Source organism: Oncorhynchus masou, chromosome 28 (genome assembly GCF_036934945.1).
Source record: "Oncorhynchus masou masou isolate Uvic2021 chromosome 28, UVic_Omas_1.1, whole genome shotgun sequence".
In the NCBI taxonomy this organism is placed as follows: Eukaryota; Metazoa; Chordata; class Actinopteri; order Salmoniformes; family Salmonidae; genus Oncorhynchus; species Oncorhynchus masou.
Genome location: NC_088239.1, coordinates 50706114 through 50725399, shown reverse-complemented (window position 1 = coordinate 50725399; position 19286 = coordinate 50706114). Strand labels below are relative to the sequence as shown.

General features: G+C 42.1%; 2 protein-coding genes across 6 annotated transcripts in view; one reads left to right on the top strand and one right to left on the bottom strand.

Moving 5' to 3' along the window:
* Window positions 1-118: 118 nt before the first annotated feature.
* LOC135518615 (glycolipid transfer protein-like) lies at window positions 119-6997 on the top strand. 3 transcript variants are annotated; one of them, XM_064943772.1, is made up of 5 exons: window positions 119-304; window positions 3197-3269; window positions 3383-3516; window positions 3670-3820; window positions 6899-6997. In XM_064943772.1, the coding sequence occupies exons 1-5, from the start codon at window positions 225-227 to the stop codon at window positions 6995-6997; spliced, it is 537 nt and encodes a 178-aa protein (XP_064799844.1). In that variant the 5' UTR covers window positions 119-224. The 3 variants fall into 3 exon arrangements, 1 of the variants encoding a protein (XP_064799844.1); XR_010452185.1 differs by lacking the exons at window positions 3670-3820; window positions 6899-6997 and having other exon boundaries at window positions 227-316; window positions 3211-3269; window positions 3383-3412; XR_010452184.1 differs by lacking the exons at window positions 119-304; window positions 3197-3269; window positions 6899-6997 and having other exon boundaries at window positions 3412-3552; window positions 3670-4364.
* A 7501-nt stretch (window positions 6998-14498) lies between these two features.
* The window catches only part of LOC135517808 (protein FAM222A-like), a 36492-nt gene continuing 31704 nt past the window's right edge, over window positions 14499-19286 (bottom strand). For all 3 annotated transcript variants that reach the window (XM_064942423.1, XM_064942424.1, XM_064942425.1), the window contains exon 3: window positions 14499-19234. In XM_064942423.1, the coding sequence (XP_064798495.1) occupies window positions 17853-19234 (1382 nt within the window). In that variant the 3' untranslated portion in view covers window positions 14499-17852. The remainder of the gene's footprint in view (window positions 19235-19286) is intronic.

Here is a 19286-nt window from a genome sequence, read left to right as displayed (position 1 = left end):
GGTGTGTTCCGTGTCTAAACGTGACATGCCATTCGCGTATTTCATTCAAACATGTTTTAAAAAATTAAACTCTTGAATGGATGTAAAGTGAGAAGCACTCCCACGCCAACTTGGTGTCCCTTGCCAAAGTATACAGTTCAGTTGCCTTGCACAGTGAACACGGAAGAAAGCAATTGTGATCATTCAGGTTAGTCGTATTATTTCAGAAAACGATAGCACTATTAATGGATAACCAATTCGGAAAGCTTCCAGCCGACAACGCAGTGAATACAAAGTTGTTTCTGGAGTCAGTGGCATATCTTCCACCTTCTTTTTGGTGAGTAGACCACCTGACTATCCTTGTTCTTCATGAAATTGTAGTCGCTCAAGCTCGCCTTCAACGATACCTTTATCTAGAAAATATCATCGTTTCATTCTCTTTCTGTCTCACTATCCATGGTTGTCTAACGACATTTTGAAATAAACTAAACTTACATTGTTATTTAGTCAAAACACAGGTTTGATATGCCACGTTCATGTCATGTCGGAATTTCTGACTTGCTAACCTACTCGGAAGAGTAAAATCGAGTTATGTATATAAACCTCGGATTGCTGATACTATGTAATGGCCAATAAGAGGGTTTGAAGCCACCAGCCGGCCATATTGGCAGTATTCCATAGGAATGAATGGAGCTCTACAGTATTTAATTTAAATGTTTAATATAGGCTATTTAACAGTGGTGGGCCGTCAGTGCCAGCAAGGCCTTCTCTGCTGGCCTAAACATCATCAGAATATATATTTTTTTAAATATATTTTCTCACAAATATGTATTAAATTATTCCCAAGAGTAAGAGTTACACTCTTCATTTCATAGCGTTCCTCTTGGTTGCACTGCTTCAAGCCCCAGGTTGAGATTTGGAGGGCTGGTCTTTATGTTAGATATTTTATCCAATCATATTCAGGCATCATGTGTTGCCAGGGGTCTGCCCTCAGGCCTTCAGAATCAACAGTGCGGGAGCTTGGAGCTTAAAGTGAATGGAAATTAAAATTTAGTGTCAACCAATCAGCTTTAGAGTTGGCTATTGTACGCCTGCTGGCTGGCTCCAGTGTTACACAGGAGCCAGCTAGCAGGCGTAGTGCGTGCACGTCTTTTGATTGGATTACCAATATTGAGAGGCAGGTCCTATATGGGCAGGTCTCAGAACTAGGAAACTGAAATTGATCAACAAATTAATTTGCGTACTACTAAGCTGTTTTTTCAACCCACAATGGCGGAAGGAGAAGATATCGATTTCGTCGAGGATATAATTATAACGCCATTCTCAAGACAAACTTTTCAAGAAAAGTTAGACATTGTCAGGAGAGGTAGACGCCGACGCTACAAAGCCTGTCACAGGCGGGAAAGGGGTTTGTTTGCCACTTTCAATTATGGGCGCTATCAATGACTCACAGGCTCTGAGAAGCACTGCAAACTGTACGGCTGGGAGTGCCTATTATTTGCAAGTGATCGATTTGGTGTTTGGAGCCACACTGGCTTTGCAAACCTGAGTTGTCTAACCAAGGCAGCAACGAGACACCAAGGTACGGCTGGGCACTTACAAGCAATGGTGCTTTTGAAAACTTTTGGGGACACCCGAGTGGATCTACGGCTCAACGAACAAGCGCGCAGGGCAACGAAGCTGCACAATGAAAAGGTATTGTACTCTTCCCCTGCAATTCTCTGAATAAAAATGACAATTTCAAGGTGACGCAACGCCTGGTTATACTGCGTTTCTGTCTAAACCTATAGTGTCTAGAGCCATGGCATCATAATGATGGTAATAAGAGGTGGATTAATTCGGGTGGGACTGTGTAGGACTTCACTGAAGGCCCAGGCCCCAGAACCACGGCACGCTACTGCTATTTAAGTAGTGGCAGCAATAACATTAGAACTTTATAGAAGTTATACTTTATAGAAGTTATACTAAGTAAAAACAGTTTTGTTTAGTTCATATATAAAAGTATGCATTAAGGTGGCTGTAGTAGAATAAATGTGACAAAAACAAATGTAGACATGAATGAATGCATTTCTATGGCTTCCAAAATATTTTATACAATGGACGGGGAGTCCCAAGATGGAGGTTTCAAAACAGAGCCCCCAGTCATCAATAATAAACTGAAATATAAATGCAACATGTAAAGTGTTAGTTTCATAAGCTGAAATAGAGGATAGCAGAAATGTTTGATACACACAAAAAGCACATTTCTCTAATTTTGTGCACCAATTTGTTTACATCCCTGTAAGTGAGAATGTCTCCTTTGCCACGTGACAGGTGTGGCATATCGACAAAGCTGATTAAACGGCATGATCATTACACAGGTGCACCTTGTGCTGGGCACTAAAGGCCACTCTAAAATGTGCAGTTTTGTCCCACAACACAATATATATGTCAAGTTTTGAGGGAGTGTGCAATTGGCACGCTGACTGCAGGAATGTCCACCAGGGACTCCCAATCACGGCCAATTGTGATACAGCCTGGATCCGAACCAGGGTGTCTGTAGTGACGCCTCGAGCACTGAGATGTAGTGAATTAGAATGCTGCGCCACTCGGGAGCCATTGACCTAGGTGAATAATAACAAATTATGTGGAGTGAGTACAGCGTTATAATTACTTGGTCAATGTCAGACTTGCAAAGATTACCATCACTCATACTAATAAAGTACCATAATGGAATTTTGTATGAGCCGCAAGTATCTTTGTGGATGGTTCAATCATAGGCTCATCTTGGGATTTAAATGGGCTATTGTCTGTTGTAACAACCTTGCACAATGTTGTTTTGATATCTTGGTCATTTCAATAAATAGTCTAGGCATAAGGTTTACAAATCTGATTTTAATTAAGTATTGTATTAAGGTAGTGAAACCAAAAGAGTGAAACCCCAGCGCAAGAGGAACCATGTGAATGTGGGTTTGTATGGAGCTGCTGTAGCCCCTCTCTTTCCTCCCACACTACACACTGCATTGACCTCCTTGTGACTTCAGATTATATGAATGGACCCTTTTCTCTATTGATTGCCCAACAAGAAACAATCATAGAATTCCCATAAGCATTGTGGGAGAAAAATTCAATTTATAATCTTTCCTCCCCCCAAGAAGGTGTCCAGCTACGTCCAAAATGCTGAGTCTGCATATACTCACAACTGCTTGATTGCATTTCAATTCAATGTTTCATTCCTCTCCTTCTTTCCAGACTGCCTGGGGTCAAAAGTATTTGCTCCTATCAAATCAGACATCAGTGGCAATATAACAGTAAGCATGTTTTCCACACACTGTAATTGTGCCTTGTGTGTAACTCTACTGCAACTTACGTCTTTAACTAATGCCTAAGCCTTAACATTTGGATGGTAATATTTTCCTTCCAGAAAATCCAAGGTGTGTTTGACAAGGACCCTGCCAAGTATGCAACTCTACAGCAGATAGTGGAGGCAGAGAAGGAGACGCATGGCACAGAGTGGGCCAAAATGGGAGCCACCTTGGCCCTAATGTGGCTGAAGAGGTGAGCTCAGAACCATCACATCTGAATGTATTCGAGGTTTGTACTGCCTAAAGGCCGTGAAATTGTGTGCTTATGCCTAGATAGAGACCTACACTTCATGAATAATGGTGGGACTGAAATCAGGTGAGTTAAGCTGATTGTCCTCTCCCACAGAGGTCTCTGTTTCATCCAGATCCTGCTGCAGAGCTTGGCAGACGGAGAGAAAGACGAGAACAACCCTAACCTCATCCGTGTTAACATCACCAAAGCCTACGACCAGGCCCTGAAGAAATACCAAGGCTGTCTCGTGCAGAAGATCTTTAAGGTAAGACCATGTGACCTAAAGTCATGTGGTAGCATAGTCTTGACGTCCTTTGACCCTTGACCGGGTTTTCTACTTAACCCTGGTTCTCAAGCACCTCTGAGTGTATTGCTTTCATATTGAACTTCATTCACCCAAAGCAAAACATTTATGAATATAATAACTGAAAACTACATAATTGAATTTGAATGTGTAGGAACTGCTCAGTGAAGGTGTACTTGTCACGACTTCTGCCGAAGTCGTTGCCTCTCCTTGTTCGGGCGGTGCTCGGCGTTCGCCGTCACCGGTCTTCTAGCCATCATTGATCCTTTTTTCATTTTCCATTGGTTTTGTCTTGTCTTCCCACACACCTGTTTTCAATCCCATTCATTACTTGTTGTGTATTTAACCCTCTGTTTCCCCTCATGTCTTTGTCAAATATTGTTTTATTGTCAGTGTAGTGTGATTGTTGTATAGGTGCGCGTCGGGTCCTCGTACCCATGTTTCTTTATGTACATTTAGTGTTATGGAGCATACTCCGTGAACTTTATTAAAAGACTCCATTTTACACTCCATTTGACTCTCCTGCGCCTGACTTCCCTGCCACCTATTACACCTATGCATGACAGTACTATGTAACAGACCTAAGTTCAAATAAAAGTTAGGGTATTACTTTCAAAGACATTTGGAAGTAAGTATTTAGAAAAGTTTTATTTGAAAAGGAAAGTAGTTGAATATGGGAATATATTTGGAAATACACTTGGAAAGTATTTGAAAATACTCAAATACACTGACTCAAATACACTCCCATGCATTAACCCAGGTATTTGAAAATATACAATCTTCCGAAAACATCTGAAACCCTGTCTCTTTAAAGAAGAGTGTATTTTAAATAATACATCTGTCTTACCCACACACACACACAAAAAGGCACATATTTTCCTACTAGTACTGACTTTGCCGATAACTTCTTTATTGAGAAAAATGTACTTAACGCAGTTGTATTATGTTGTTGTCCCACCGAGCTATCTTAAGATGAATGCACTAACTACTAAGTCGCTCTAGATAAGAGCGTCTGCTAAATTACTCAAATGTAAACTAATATTTGAAAGTAGGCTATTTATAGGAAATTATGGTAACCCTTTACTTGACACCCAGCATCATAACACTTTCTGACAAGGTCATAACCATGTCATAATTTCATAACTGACATAATATGGTCATAACACTGTCATGACCCATTATATTTACACCTGTTGTGACTTATATTGCATTATTTTGTGGCTGGTTATGACACCTACATAAGGGTGTTAAAACTCACATTTCTTTAAAGTATTTTCTCCCTGCCAAGAAGTTTCCTTTCATTTGAAAGTTTGTTTCTTAAGTCCTTTGTTGTTTGAAATCATATATAGCATTATGACCATCCTGTGTCACTTGGACCAAGAAAATACACTTTATGACACTGTCAAGGATTATGACCATCATATGACTGTCTGGTTTATATGATTATCACGTACATGCCCTTATGTCAGTCGTCAGTCGTCAGTCACAGAGTGTGTCTTGTCCTGCTCCTGAAATCTGCTCCAGCATTCATCCCTGTTATCCGGAACAGAGCATTTGGGTAGGTGCATGTCTGACATCAATGTGTGTGCTATTACAATGATAATTTAATACAGTCAATTTCAGAAAATGCAAAAATAACATTCAATGCATTCAACTGAAATATGTCTTCCACATTTAACCCAACCCCTCTGAATCAGAGGGCTGCCATAATCGACATCCACCTCTTCGGTGCCCAGGGAACAGTGGGTTAACTGCCTTGCTCAGGGGCAGAACGACAGATTTTTACCTTGTCAGCTTGGGGATTCGAACCAGCAACCTTTCGGGTTACTGGCCCAACGCACAGTGGCCAAGTAGGCTACTGTGGCTATTTGATCATAATGTAGGCCTACCAGAGTGGCCTACCATCAAAAACAATGGAGAAAATGCCATAACATTTTAACATGGAAATAGCTGTTTTATCATTCAGCCTACAGAAGCAGCCAATGTGTGGTGTTCAATGTTGGCCTACATTCCATGAGAAATTCCATGAGAACATGCAGGGCTTGACATTGACCTGTTTATCCTTCAGACAAGGAGGTGACTGAAAATGTGATGTTTGATGCAAGAAACCTCATTTACATTTCAAACATTTTTATTATTACTATACCATTATTAGAGAGAATCAGACAAATTATGCTACCCTCTACCTATTGTCTATTTAGCTTATTCAAGACCGTCTCAAAATACAACACTACCCCTTTACCGGACTAGTTTTTCAAAGATGGCTTGAAAGGCACATATTTTGTGCTCTTGAAGAAAGCAATCACTCCCCCATTGCTGACTAGAAATTAGCTATAACTGGGCTAATAACCCACTAACTAGCAAAGGATATGAACAAATGTGCACAGGTGCCTACATGCAGCTCTCACTTTGATATGAAAACAAGCTCATCTACTCGTGACGGCTCATGCTATAAACACAATCCAGTTCAAAGTGAATGTCACAGATCCATATATGGAAATGGCTGTTTATAGGCCTACTGCAGCTCTGATTGGTTATGGTGCACCGTTCTGTGTAGAGTAGGGGCCTGAGTAGTGCCTGTCACTGCAATAGAATCCTACTCCAGTACACTCTGCCCACATGAACATGTCTTGCACAGTTATTTTTGCTTTGGTATGTTACATTGAAAGTGGCTAATATTGCGTTGATTCAACCAAAATTCCCACAGTAGAGCAAAACATTGATAGTGTTAACTAAAGGGGAAAACAATACAATATTAAGTGAAGTTCAATCTCGTGCTTCTCTGCGCGGGCTGATATTTCTTCGAAACCTGCAGCTTAGATGTAATATTGGTCATATTGTGTTATGACATTGGATGTCACGTAAAGTGTGAAATTATTTGATAATACTTTAAAATACTTCCAATATAAGTAGTTGATTCAGGCCATATCATTTGAAAATACTCAAATACACAGAAAATAAGTATTTAAATAACATGTACTCAAATATACACGTATTTGAGTACACACACACAGCTGTATTTCTCCCTGTCCACTCCAGGCGGTGTTGCTTGCAGCACCCTACAAGTCAGACTTTATCAAGGCCCTGTCAAAAGGTCAAGAGGTCACAGAGGAGGACTGCATGGCTAGTGTACGCTAGTTCCCCGTCAATTTCACAGCCACTGTGGATGCCATCTATGAGATGTGCACAACGCTGAATGCAGAGCTGGACTATAGCGTGTGATGTTGTCCCCCAAACCGGACTGCAGCAGCATCCTGCTTGTTACTTTCTTTGCCTTGTGTTTTTCGTCCTTTCTCTCAGGTGATGGGACATTCCATCCTTTGAGGGTTGAGGATTCTATTTCAAAGAAGACGTTTTCATCCGTGGCACCATTTTTATTATTACTTTTCTGTCCCTCCTTTTAAATCCCTCCCTATTGAATGTTGATATTTTGGCCCCTGATGAGTTGCTGCTGGACAGAAAGTGGCATATTCCGTGTTGAGTGTTTTTGAATTCGTACAGGTCTAGCACAGCTCTTGGTGCGGTCTGATGCTGTTACACATGATTCACCACAGGTAAGAGACATTCAGAAGTGATATCCTGAGATCTGGTCAGTGGTATTTTAATACAGCATCTCTTTCTCTGTGGGAGGGCAGAATATTCCTGCTATTGATTCGCATTGCACATGACTCATAATTCCTACTGTAACTCTGCCAAGAAATGTGAGATAATGCCCTCACTGCCTGGTAGCTACTGGGAAGTCAACTATCCCATGCCTTTAAAGATTATAACCACCATTAGTGGTTTTAGTGACTTCAAATCACATTTTACTAGTCACATGCACCAGATACAACAGGTGTAGACCTTACAGTGAAATGCTTACTTACGAGCCCCTAACCAACAATGCAGTTTAAAAAAAATATATGGATAAGAATAAGAAATAAAAGTAACAAGTAATTAAAGAGCAGCAGTAAAATAACAATAGCGAGACTATATACAGGGGTGTACCGGTACAGAGTCAATGTGAATGTAGGTATGTGCTCATCGGTTAGTTGAGGTAATATGTACAGGTAGGTAGAGTTGTTAAAGTGACTATGCATAGATGACAACAGAGAGAAGCAGCCGTGTAAAGGGGGGGTGGGGGGGGGTGGAGCTTGGTCCCAGGGATGTACTGGGCCGTACACACTACCCTCTGTAGTGCCTTGTGGTCGGAGGCCGAGCAGTTGCCATACCAGGCAGTGATGCAACCAGTCAGGATGCTCTCGATGGTGCAGCTGTAGAACCTTTTGACGATCTGAGGGCCCATGCCAAATCTTTTCAGTCTCCTGAGGGGGAATAGGTTTTGTCGTGCCCTCTTCACTGTCTTGGTGTGCTTGGACCATGATAGTTTGTTGGTGATGTGAGCACCGAGGAACTTGAAGCTCTCAACCTGCTCCACTGCAGTCCCGTCGATGAGAATGGGGTGTGTGCTCGGTCCTCTTTTTCCTGTAGTCCACAATCATCTCCTTTGTCTTGATCACGTTGAGGGAGAGGTTGTTGACCTGGCACCACGGCCAGATCTCTGACTTCCCTATAGGCTGTCTCATCGTTGTCGCTGATCAGGCCTACCACTGTTGTGTCATCGGCAAACTTAATGATGGTGTTAGAGTTGTGCCTGGCCGTGCAGTCATGAGTGAACAGGGAGTACAGGAGTGGACCGAGCATGCACCCCTGAGGGGCCCCTGTGTTGAGGATCAGCATGGCGGATATGTTGTTACCTACCCTTACCACCTGGAGGGTTACCCATCAGGCATTCTAGGATCCAGTTGCAGAGGGAGGTGTTTACTCCCAGGGTCCTTAGCTTATTGATGAGCTTTGAGGGGCACTATGGTGTTGAACGCTGAGCCGTAGTCAATGAGTAGCATTCTCACATAGGTGTTCTTAAGTTGTCTATGAGATATGTTTTGTTTGCGTGACTTTTGCATGCTTGTTTGAACAACTGAACGTTTAGTTGTGTAGGGTTGCACTTCTTTCATGTCTTTTTGTGTTAACGATTTCAGTCTGTAAGAGTTTCCATTAGTGGAATCCATATTTTCAGTTCCTTCAATTTTGTCAACACAATGCCAAACAGTACTTGGCACATACATTTACATGTCAGTTTCCTTCACTATTGGGTTGTCATACTTCATACTATTTTGAAAGCATTTTTTTTTCAGAAAGGTTATTTCAGAAATTGTAATGTATTTGCTAATTGACATGGTTTTGAGCCAATCAAAATAACAAAGTCAATACATATATTTATTAATTTGCAAGAAACATGCTTGGGTTTGTACTGTATATATACCTGGAATATGGTTATGTGCATTGCTCACATCAAATCTCTGAACGCCCTGTAGATTTCAAATGATGAACCTAATTTATATTGCATTTTAAACATTAAAATGTGAATTGAAGTACTGTGTATTGAGTCACGGTGTCCTTCATCACTTTATACCAAAAGCCAATGGATAAAACCAGCTCCTGTCTACCTGTCATAAGAAGCAATTCACTTGTCAACCTCATGGGGGGGACATTTACCAAATAAATATGAATTCATTGACTGTGTCCTTCTCATGGGATGCAGTTGCAACTTTTATCCAATAGAGGTCACCTTCTGTTTATTTACACACAACATAAAAAAATTGTACATACTTTATGTGCTGTAAATAAAAGGGCATGTATTTGATAACATACTGGAACACTTTCACCCTCTACATTTACATAGCATCTTTATTACCAATAGTTTTATGCAGTCAATGTAATGGGGTGACCGCTCTAATGAGAGAGCCTTCCCCTTTTCACCGACCCCCATTATCTCCCCTCTCTGCCCCTGAGGGACTGTGATAGTGCTAAAGGACAGAGTGGCTCCTGTCCCTCTAATCCTTTGTGAGCGTGTGCTGTGCAGGTTGAACAGGCCTCTTAATCCTGCAGGTTTATCAGCACAGCTGCCTCAAAGCCCAGCCAGGAGCCAGGACACAGACAGCCAGGATAGACAGACAGACAGCCTGGGAGGAACAGGAAGGGAAGCCTCCCGGCAGGGCAGACAATAAGACCAGAGACGGGGCCTCACCGACAGCTCCACCTTTACGACAGGTCTACTCAGCACCTAAACACTGAAGAAACAAAGCTAAATCAACAGCCCCTATTTACAGCAGTAGTGTCAAACATGCGGTCCCGATCTGATTTATCGCGGCCCCGTTTGTGCGCCTAACATGAATGAGCTTTTTTTTACATACAGTGCCTTCAGAAATGATTCATACTCCTTGACTAATTCCACATTTTTTTGTGTTAGTCTGAATTCAAAATGTATTATATATTTTTCTCTCACCCATCAACACACAATACCCCATAATGACAAAGTGAAAACATGTTTTTTGAGATTTGTGCAAATTTATTGAAAATTAAACACATAAATATCTAATTTACATAAGTATTCACACCCCTTTGCTACTACACTCCAAATTGAGCTCCGGTGCATCCAATTACCTTTGATCATCCTTGAGCTGTCCATACAAGTTGATTGGACCACCTGTGGCCAATTAAATTGTTTGGACAGGATTAAGAAAGAAACACACCTGTCTATATGAGGGTCCACAGTTGTCAGAGCAGAAGCCATACCATGAAGTCCAGGGAACTGTCCATAGATGTCCAAGATTTGCGTTCCAACAGGACAATGACCGCAAACATACAGCCAAGGCAACGCTGGAATGGCTTCAGAACAAGAATGTGAAAGTCCTTGAGTGGCCCAGCTAATTCCATTGAAAATCTGCTTACAATCTAATTTAACAAAGCCTGAGAAAATCTGCAATGAAGAATGGGAGAAAATCCCCAAATCCAGATGTGCAGAGCTGATACATACCCAAGACGACTCAAAGCTGTAATCGCCGCCAAATGTGCTTCTACGAAGTATTGATTCAGGGGTGTGAATACTTATGTAAATGAGATTTCTGTATTTAATTTTTATTAAATTTGCAAATATAAAAAATAACATGTTTTCACTTTGTCATTATGTGGTATTGTGTGTAGATTGGTAAGAATGTTTTTATTTTGAATTTGGGCTGTAACAACAAAATGTGGTATAAGTCATGGGTGTGTGAATACTTTACAGTATAAGTAAGCACAATGGCAATTTTAGCATGTAAATCTTGGTGGGGCAAAAAAATGTGGAATGCATGCAACTACACAACACAACACTAAACAATACATTAATTGCACTACACCACTGCTACACCTGGCTATCAGTGGAGCCTGTCTAGCAGTGAAACAGATCATTCAGCATAATTTACTGCCTTTAAAAAAAATAGATGACATGGTTGACTTGCTTAAACAAATGTGGTTTCTACTGACAATTGAGATGAACAAAGTATGGCATAAGGAGACAACAAGCGTATAAGAGGTAATCCATAATTCCGATAAGACATTTATGAGCGAGCTCGGACGGATGTTTTCAATATAACTATCAGCACGTTTGAAATGTACAACGACAGAATTCAGAACATGGGCCATTCTTAAGGTGTTCTCCCTGTACACCAAGTCAGAACTGTAGGATAAATAAAGGGGACATATAAGCAGACAATGAAAGCTCTTACAATTATCGATGAACACATTTCTCAAAAACAGGTTATAGGCTACATGTGCACCGCCAAGTCAGAACAGTAAGCCAAATTAAGTGGTGAAACTTTGTCATTAAAGTCTGGCATTCTCTGGATTTATGGTGCTTTCAAGACAACTGGGAACTCGGGGGGGTTGAATCATGATGACGTCAGTGATCTTCGGGTGTTTGCTCCAGAAAGAGGCCAGAGTTCCCGATTTACAATTTCGAGTTGGATGAAAGTTCAAAACGTATTTTCCCAGTCGTAGCTCCTTTTTCCCGAGTTCCCAGTTGTCTTGAACTGTCTAAAGTCTGATTTTACCATTCCAAGTTAATAGTTGTTTTGAGCGCAGCACAAATCATGCTTCATTGACAGTATGGCCAATGTTGAATGTTTATAATTTTAAACTACGAAAAGAGACCCTTAATCTTAGATTTGTGAACACACAGTCACTCCACTGAATAGGAGACCACTCATTGTTGAATTTGTGATTTCCAACTTGTTGTGTAAGCCTTTATGTCCAATGGCTGATGAGCACCGATACATTTTATCTAACATTTCTCTTCATTATTTCTCTTCATATGACAAGGATTAAAAATAATTTGCCAGTAGATTGTCAACTTGATTCATGATGATGACTGCTAGCTAAGATTTTGAAAGTATGATGTTGTATGATCAAAGCTACTGTAGATATAACGTGATTTGACATCATTTTATCTGTGTCCAATGACCTTGAGCCTTCTTGGATGGACACTTCTAATGTAACATTTAGCAATGTAACAATGGCAGCACTCAAGAGAATTTAATTTTCGAGCTCTACCCTTAGACTTGGCGGTGACATAGTGTCCCCATGAGTGACAGAACACTGAGCCAATCACAGTGCAACGCTCCGTATTTTCTGCTGGCTTGCCCCACCGCCACAGAAAGCACCGAGCTAGGCTGGAACATCTGCATTTTGGAGCTGCCTTACTCAAGAAAACCAAAAAGAGACCATGTTTGTTATGCAGCTTTATTAACTCAATAATATATATATATATATATATATTTACATTGTTTGCAAACTGATATGTATTAATGCCAAAATAACAAGCAAAACAGGCTCTGCCCCACCTGCCCTGAATAACGGGTCATCACCGTGTAAGCAGAAGTGCTTTTCTTTCTATTTCAGTTTTTCTCCACAATGACGTTTAACCCTTCTCCTGATGTTTGCATTAATAAAAATGGCCAAACTAACTGACATCATCAGATCTTTTGTGAGCTGACATTTTGGTAATGATGCAAAACCAGTGCTGAAGACACAGAACCTCCGGCTCCAGGCTAAATATTCAACAGCTCAGAGTTGGCTAGGCCATTTCTGAAGAATGGGATAATATACATTATTAAAAGTAATATATTCTTGCGCATTTATCCTGAGGAGAGCATGCATTTTTCACACACAAATGCATCACTGCAGGGAGAGGAGTGAGGGAAGGCTTATGGAATCGTATTTCCATATACAGTACCAGTCAAAAGTTTGGACACACCTACTCATTCCAGGGTTTTTCTTTATTTTTACTATCTTCTACATTGTAGAATAATAGTGAAGACATCAAAACTATGAAATAACACATATGGAATCATGTAGTAACCAAAAAAAGTGTTAAACAAATGTAAATAGATTTTATATTTGAGATTCTTCAAAGTAGCCAACCTTTGCCTTGATGACAGCTTTGCACACTCTTGGCATTCTCTCAACCAGCTTCATGAGGTAGTCCACTGGAACGCATTTCATTTATCAGGTGTGCCTTGTTAAAAGTTAATTTGTGAAATTTTAGCCAATCAGTTGTGTTGTGACAAGGTAGGGGGGTATATAAAAGATAGCCCTATTTGGTAAAAGACCAAGTCCATATTATGGCAAGAATAGCTCAAGTAAGAGAAACGACAGTCCATCATTACTTTAAGACATGAAGGTCAGTCAATCCGGAACATTTCAAGCTGCAGATGATACGTTCATTAGAGTTAACTGCACCTCAGATTGCAACCCACATAAATGCTTCAGAGTTCAAGTAAGAGACACAACTCAACATCAACTGTTCAGAGGAGACTGCGTGAATCAGGCCTTCATGGTCGAATTGCTGCAAAGAAACCAATACTAAAGAGCACCAATAAGAAGAGACTTGCTTGGGCCAAGAAACACGAGCAATGGACATTAGACCGGTGGAAATCTGTCTTTTGGTCTGGTCCAAATTTGAGATTTTAGGTTCTAAACGCTGTGTCTTTGTGAGACGCAGAGTAGGTGAATGGGTGTTCTCCGCATGTATGGTTCCCAACGTGAAGCATGGAGGAGGTGGTGTGATGGTGCTTTGCAGGTGACACTGTCTGATTTATTTAGTATTCAAGAAACACTTAACTAGCATGACTACCACAGCTTTCTGCTGCGACACGCCATCCCATCTGGTTTGCGCTTAGTGGGATTATCATTTGTTTTTTAACAGGACAATGACCCAAAACACACCTCCAGGCTGTGTAAGAGCTATTTGACCAAGAAAGAGAGTGATTGAGTGCTGCATCAATGTCCTGGCCTCCACAACCATCCGAGCTCAATCCAATGGAGACGGATTGGGATGAGTTGGCCTGCAGAGTGAAGGAAAAGTGCTCAGCCAACAAGTGCTCAGCATATGTGGGAAGTCCTTCAAGACTGTTGGAAAAGCATTCCTCGTGAAGCTGGTTGAGAGAATGCCAAGAGAGTGCAAAGCTGTCATCAAAGCAAAGGGCGGCTACTTTGAAGAATGTCAAATATACAGTGGGGCAAAAAAGTATTTAGTCAGCCACCAATTGTGTAAGTTCTCCCACTTAAAAAGATGAGAGGCCTGTAATGTTCATCATAGGTACACTTCAACTATGACAGACAAAATGAGGGGGGAAAAATCCAGAAATTCACATTGTAGGATTGTTTATGAATTTATTTGCAAATTATGGTGGAAAATAAGTATCTGAATGCAGTTGAGTTGAACCGCCTCCTTTGCCTGCAGTACTTCAACTTGTGCACAAAAAAAACTGAAACAAAGTGCTGGGTTTAGATGTTTTATTTGACAATCTTAATTAAGAATAGGGGATTGGGTATGGGAGTCTGGGGTCGTACATGTACTCGTGTAAATGTTGTAATTTCAACATGTTTGTAGAGGCCTCACTGTTCAATATTATAATTGCACTTCATAGTCATTGAGTCGGTTACTTATGTTGTTCACCAACATAAATCCTAACTGGTTGAAGAAAATAAAAAGCAATTATCTTAGACAGTGCTGACAAAGATTCTTTATGTAGCCATACTTCTCAGGCCATCAAATAAACCACTAATCAAATAAATACATCTAATCTTTAGAAAGAAAACATTGACAGAAAAGCAGTGACTGTATAAGGAATGCCTGTTCTCCAGTGATTGTGAAAACAGGACACCTATCCAGTGAACTCGACTAATTTGTAAATCAAATGGTCTTCCACAGAATTTGAGTCATACTTTCACAGTTCTCCTGTCACCGGGAAACTCTGAGGGACTCCTGATGATTAAGGTAGTATTTTTGTCATTCAGACCTAAAGGATGAATGATGATAGTCAACAAAAGCTAAGAAAATAGCAAGATGTGAACAAATTAGATAATCAAAATGGCACATCCTGTCCTCAAAGTCTGTGTTGTTTTGGGTAAAACATAATTATCTGTCATGCCAATAAATTAAATGATCAAACATTAACGGTGATGGCTTGCAGATATCTGGCCTGTGACATGCAGCCTAGCAACAGACAGTCAGTAATCAATCAAAGATCAGACAAAAAAAATTAACAAAAACAAGGTCAATCATTATATAAAATACATTATGCTCCATTAGCAGCCAACACAGGTTATGCCAAACAAAAATACAAACAACAAAAAATATTCAAGTGTTTATTTTAAAATAACAGATCCCAGACACCTTTCCCCATGTCTAACCTATTCTTTTCCATTCTTACAGCAGTGCATTATAATCAGTGACCTTTATTGGTCAATTAAGTGTAAGGGTTAAAGCATGACAGTCTTGAGCCCTGGAGCTGTGCCCTTGTATCCCCTATGTAGAAAATGTTCCAGTTTGGCACTTTGTAAAAAGGGCATTAGGAGGATTGCCTGTACGTCACCTTTTCGCCATACTTGAATTTACAACATTTTGAAATGGTTTAAAAATTAAACAATGGATAGATGGAAAAATAAGACCCAAAACACCATTCTGACATAGTGCACAGCACTGGAATCTTCTGAGGAACTTCCAGAAGATGTGAACTGATATGATTGGATAACAAACCCTCCGAAATGAAAACATTAAGATGTCAAATGAGATGACCCTTTAGGTCATGATTATCATTACCCTTTAAAAGGTTTAAAACACTTGGTCACATCCAAACCACATAGCCCTCTACCAATACAACCCACACATACACACTAAATAAAAGGTACTGTACATTTCTCATTCTGAGGTGGTCGCTTCAAAATGAAACGCTGCATCCATAGAGTTCCTGTTATACAGTATATTTCCTGTTATACAGTATATTTCCTGTTATACAGTATATTTCCTGTTATACAGTATATTTCCTGTTATACAGTATATTTCCTGTTATACAGTATATTTCCTGTTATACAGTATATTTCCTGTTATACAGTATATTTCCTGTTATACAGTATATTTCCTGTTATACAGTAAACAGTGCTTTCAGAAAGTATTCAGACCCCTTGACTTTTTCCACATAGTTGTTACAGCCTTACTCTAAAATTGATTAAATTGTTGTTTCCCCCCTCATCAAGCTACACACAATACCCCATAATGACAAAGCAAAAACTGCTCTTTATAATGTTTAGCAAATAGGCCTCCCGAGTGGCGCAGCGGTCTATGGCACTGCATTGCTGTGCTAGCTGCGTTACTACAGATCCTGGTTCGATACAGGGTTGTCGCAGCCGGCCGAGACCGGGAGACCCATGAGGCAACGTACAATTAGCCCAGCGTCATCTGGGTTAGGGGAGGGTTTGGCAGGAAGGGATGTCCTTGTCCCATCGAGCTCTCACAACTCCTGTGGCGGGACGGACGCATGCACTCTGACACGGTCGCCAGGTGTACAGTGTTTCTCCGACACATTGGACACACATCCTTTGGCAGCGATTACAGCTTTGAGTCTCCTTGGGTATGACGCTAAAAGCTTGACACACCTGTATTTGGGGAGTTTCTCCCATTCTTCTCTGCAGATCCTATCAAGCTCTGTCAGGTTGGATGGGGAGCGTCGCTGCACAGCTATTTTCAGGTCTCTCCAGAGATGTTCGATCAGGTTCAAGTTGGGGCTCTGGCTGGGCCACTCATGGACATTCAAAGACTTGTCCCGAAGCCACTCCTGCATTGTCTTGGCTGTGTGCTCTGGAGCAGGTTTTCATCAAGGATCTCTCTGTACTTTGCTCCGTTTATCTTTCCCTCGATCCTGACTAGTCTCCCAGTCCCTGCCACTGAAAAACATCTCCACCGCATGATGCTGCTACCACCATGCTTCACCATAGGGATGGTGCCAGGTTTCCTCCAAACGTGACACTTGGTATTCAAGAGTTCAATCTTGGTTTCATCAGACCAGAGAATCTTGTTTCACATGGTCTGAGAGTCCTTTAGGTGTATTTTGGTAAACTCCAAGCAGGCTGTCATGTACCTTTTACTGAGGAGTGGCTTCTGTCTAACCAATTGACCATAAAGGACTGATTGGTGGAGTGCTGCAGAGATGATTGTCCTTCTGGAAGTTTTCCCATCCCCACAGAGCTCAATCAGAGTGACCATCGGGTTGTTGGTCACCTCCATGATCAAGGCTCTTCTCCCCTGATTGCTCAGTTTGGCCAGCTCTAGGAAGAGTCTTGGTGGTTCCAGACTTCTTCCATTTAAGAACAAAGGAGGCCACTGTGGTCTTGGGGACCTTCAATGCTGTAAGCATTTTTTGGTAACCTTCCCTCGACACAATCCTGTCTCAGAACTCTACGGACAATTACTTTGACCTCATGGCTTGTTTTTTTCTCTGACATGTCCTGTCAACCTTATATAGACAGGTGTGTGCCTTTCCAAATCAATTGAATTTACCACGGGTGGATTTACCACAATATACTACAATCAAGTTGTAGAAACATCAAGGACGATCAATGGAAACAGGATGCACCTGAGCTTAATTTCGTGTCTCATACCAAAGGGTCTGAATACTTAGATAAATAAGATATTGTTTTAAAAGTTTTATACATTTGGAAACATTTTTTAAAAATGTTGCTATTTAAAAAAAAATCCATTTTAGAATAAGGCTGTAACGTAACAAAATGTGGAAAAAGTCAAGGGGTCTAAATACTTTCCGAAGGCACTGTATGCCCTGTGTGGATATGTCCCGTCTTATCGGAACACAGGCAGCTGAATGTGGGTGTGCTGTAGGTTGTGGTCCAGTAGCTGGGGCATCCCCACCGCCTCATAACCCCGTCCCAGCATGCGCTCCTTAATGCAGGGTGGGTGGATCTCACTGATCAGGCACTCCAGAGACTGCAGGCTGCTGCTCAGCACAGAGGCGTGGCACAGGCTGGTGCTGGGCATCCCAAAACAGAGGCCCAGGCTTTGGTCTGTGGCATAGGCCTGGGGGTGGGGGTGGAGCTGGCGGTTGGGGTGATGGTTTGGGTGAGGGTGGGAGAGCCCCATGTCTCTGGGCCGGACAATAGAGGAACCAGGCACCAGCTCCTGAGGGTTGTAACAGTCGCTGTCCGGAGTGACCAGAACACTGTTCCAGGGAGGGGCGAAGTACTGGCCCACAGAGAACTCCCCATGCATGGCAGCACAGTTCAGAGGGGAGGAGCTAACCCGGTCCTGCCCTATCCCTGCTCCTGCCACGTTAGTGCCTGCACTGAGGGGATGAGGCCTATAGGAGAGCTGTGCCGAGCAGGCCAAAGGGAGACAAGTCTCTGGAGAGCGGCTGACCACGGCACCTCCCCCGCTGCCCATCCGAGCATTGTTGTATATCCTTAGCGCCCCCTGTTGATAGTGCTGCTGTTGTTGTTTGTGCTGCCATGTGCTATAATCCACTCTGTCCAGGTAGCCAGCCTTGGCCATGTCTGCACTCTGGGTGGGCAGCACAGCCCCCGAATATGCCAGACTGCTCTGGGGCGCTACTCCCAGCGTAAAGCCAGAATCTGAACAGGCTACAGCAGCCACAGCCTGAAGGGAAGGGCTTGGCTGGGCCCCTCCCCCGTGCTGCAGGGCCTGGCTGTGGGTGTGTCTGTTCATCTGCCTCAGCAGGCTCTGGACGTCCAGATCCGGCTGAGGGGCCAGAGTCTGCCCTACCGGGGTGGGAATGACTGACACAGACCCAATGATATTAGAGGGTACAGACACATTTGGCCCGTCATGAGGCTTGCAGGAGCCTATGCGGTAGCTCTTCTGCTGCCCGTGTCTGTTGTTACAGAAAAGGTTGTATGGTGCCACTGCAGTTTGGGCGGGGGAATGTTTAGTCCTCTTGCCCTCAGAGTTTTTCAGTACGCCTTTGACCACGGAGACGGAGGCCTTTACAACACCCAGTAGGCCCTGGTAGCCTCCTGAGTAGGGACTGTAGTGCTGGGTGCATGTGGTGTCCAGGCCGTTGACCGTCCTGTTCAGCTGTTTGTGCTGCGGCACTCTGATGTTGGATGGGAAGATCTTGATGGACAGGGGGCTGCTGGCCGTCTTCTGGGCAAAGGCATCTAGCTCTGCAGGGGATGGATACCGAGGGACATTCATGGAGACCAGCTCACCTGCAACACAAACACACAAAGAAATGGTTATACTTCCATAAGAGTTCTCTCA

What these genes read in the sequence shown, in the direction of transcription:
- LOC135518615 (XM_064943772.1), top strand. Translation starts at nt 225, where the DNA reads ATGGATAACCAATTCGGAAAGCTTCCAGCCGACAACGCAGTGAATACA. An exon ending in GCCCTAATGTGGCTGAAGAG is followed by an intron (nt 3,517 to 3,669) that starts GTGAGCTCAGAA and finishes CCTCTCCCACAG; the next exon opens with AGGTCTCTGTTTCATCCAGA. An exon ending in TCGTGCAGAAGATCTTTAAG is followed by an intron (nt 3,821 to 6,898) that starts GTAAGACCATGT and finishes TGTCCACTCCAG; the next exon opens with GCGGTGTTGCTTGCAGCACC.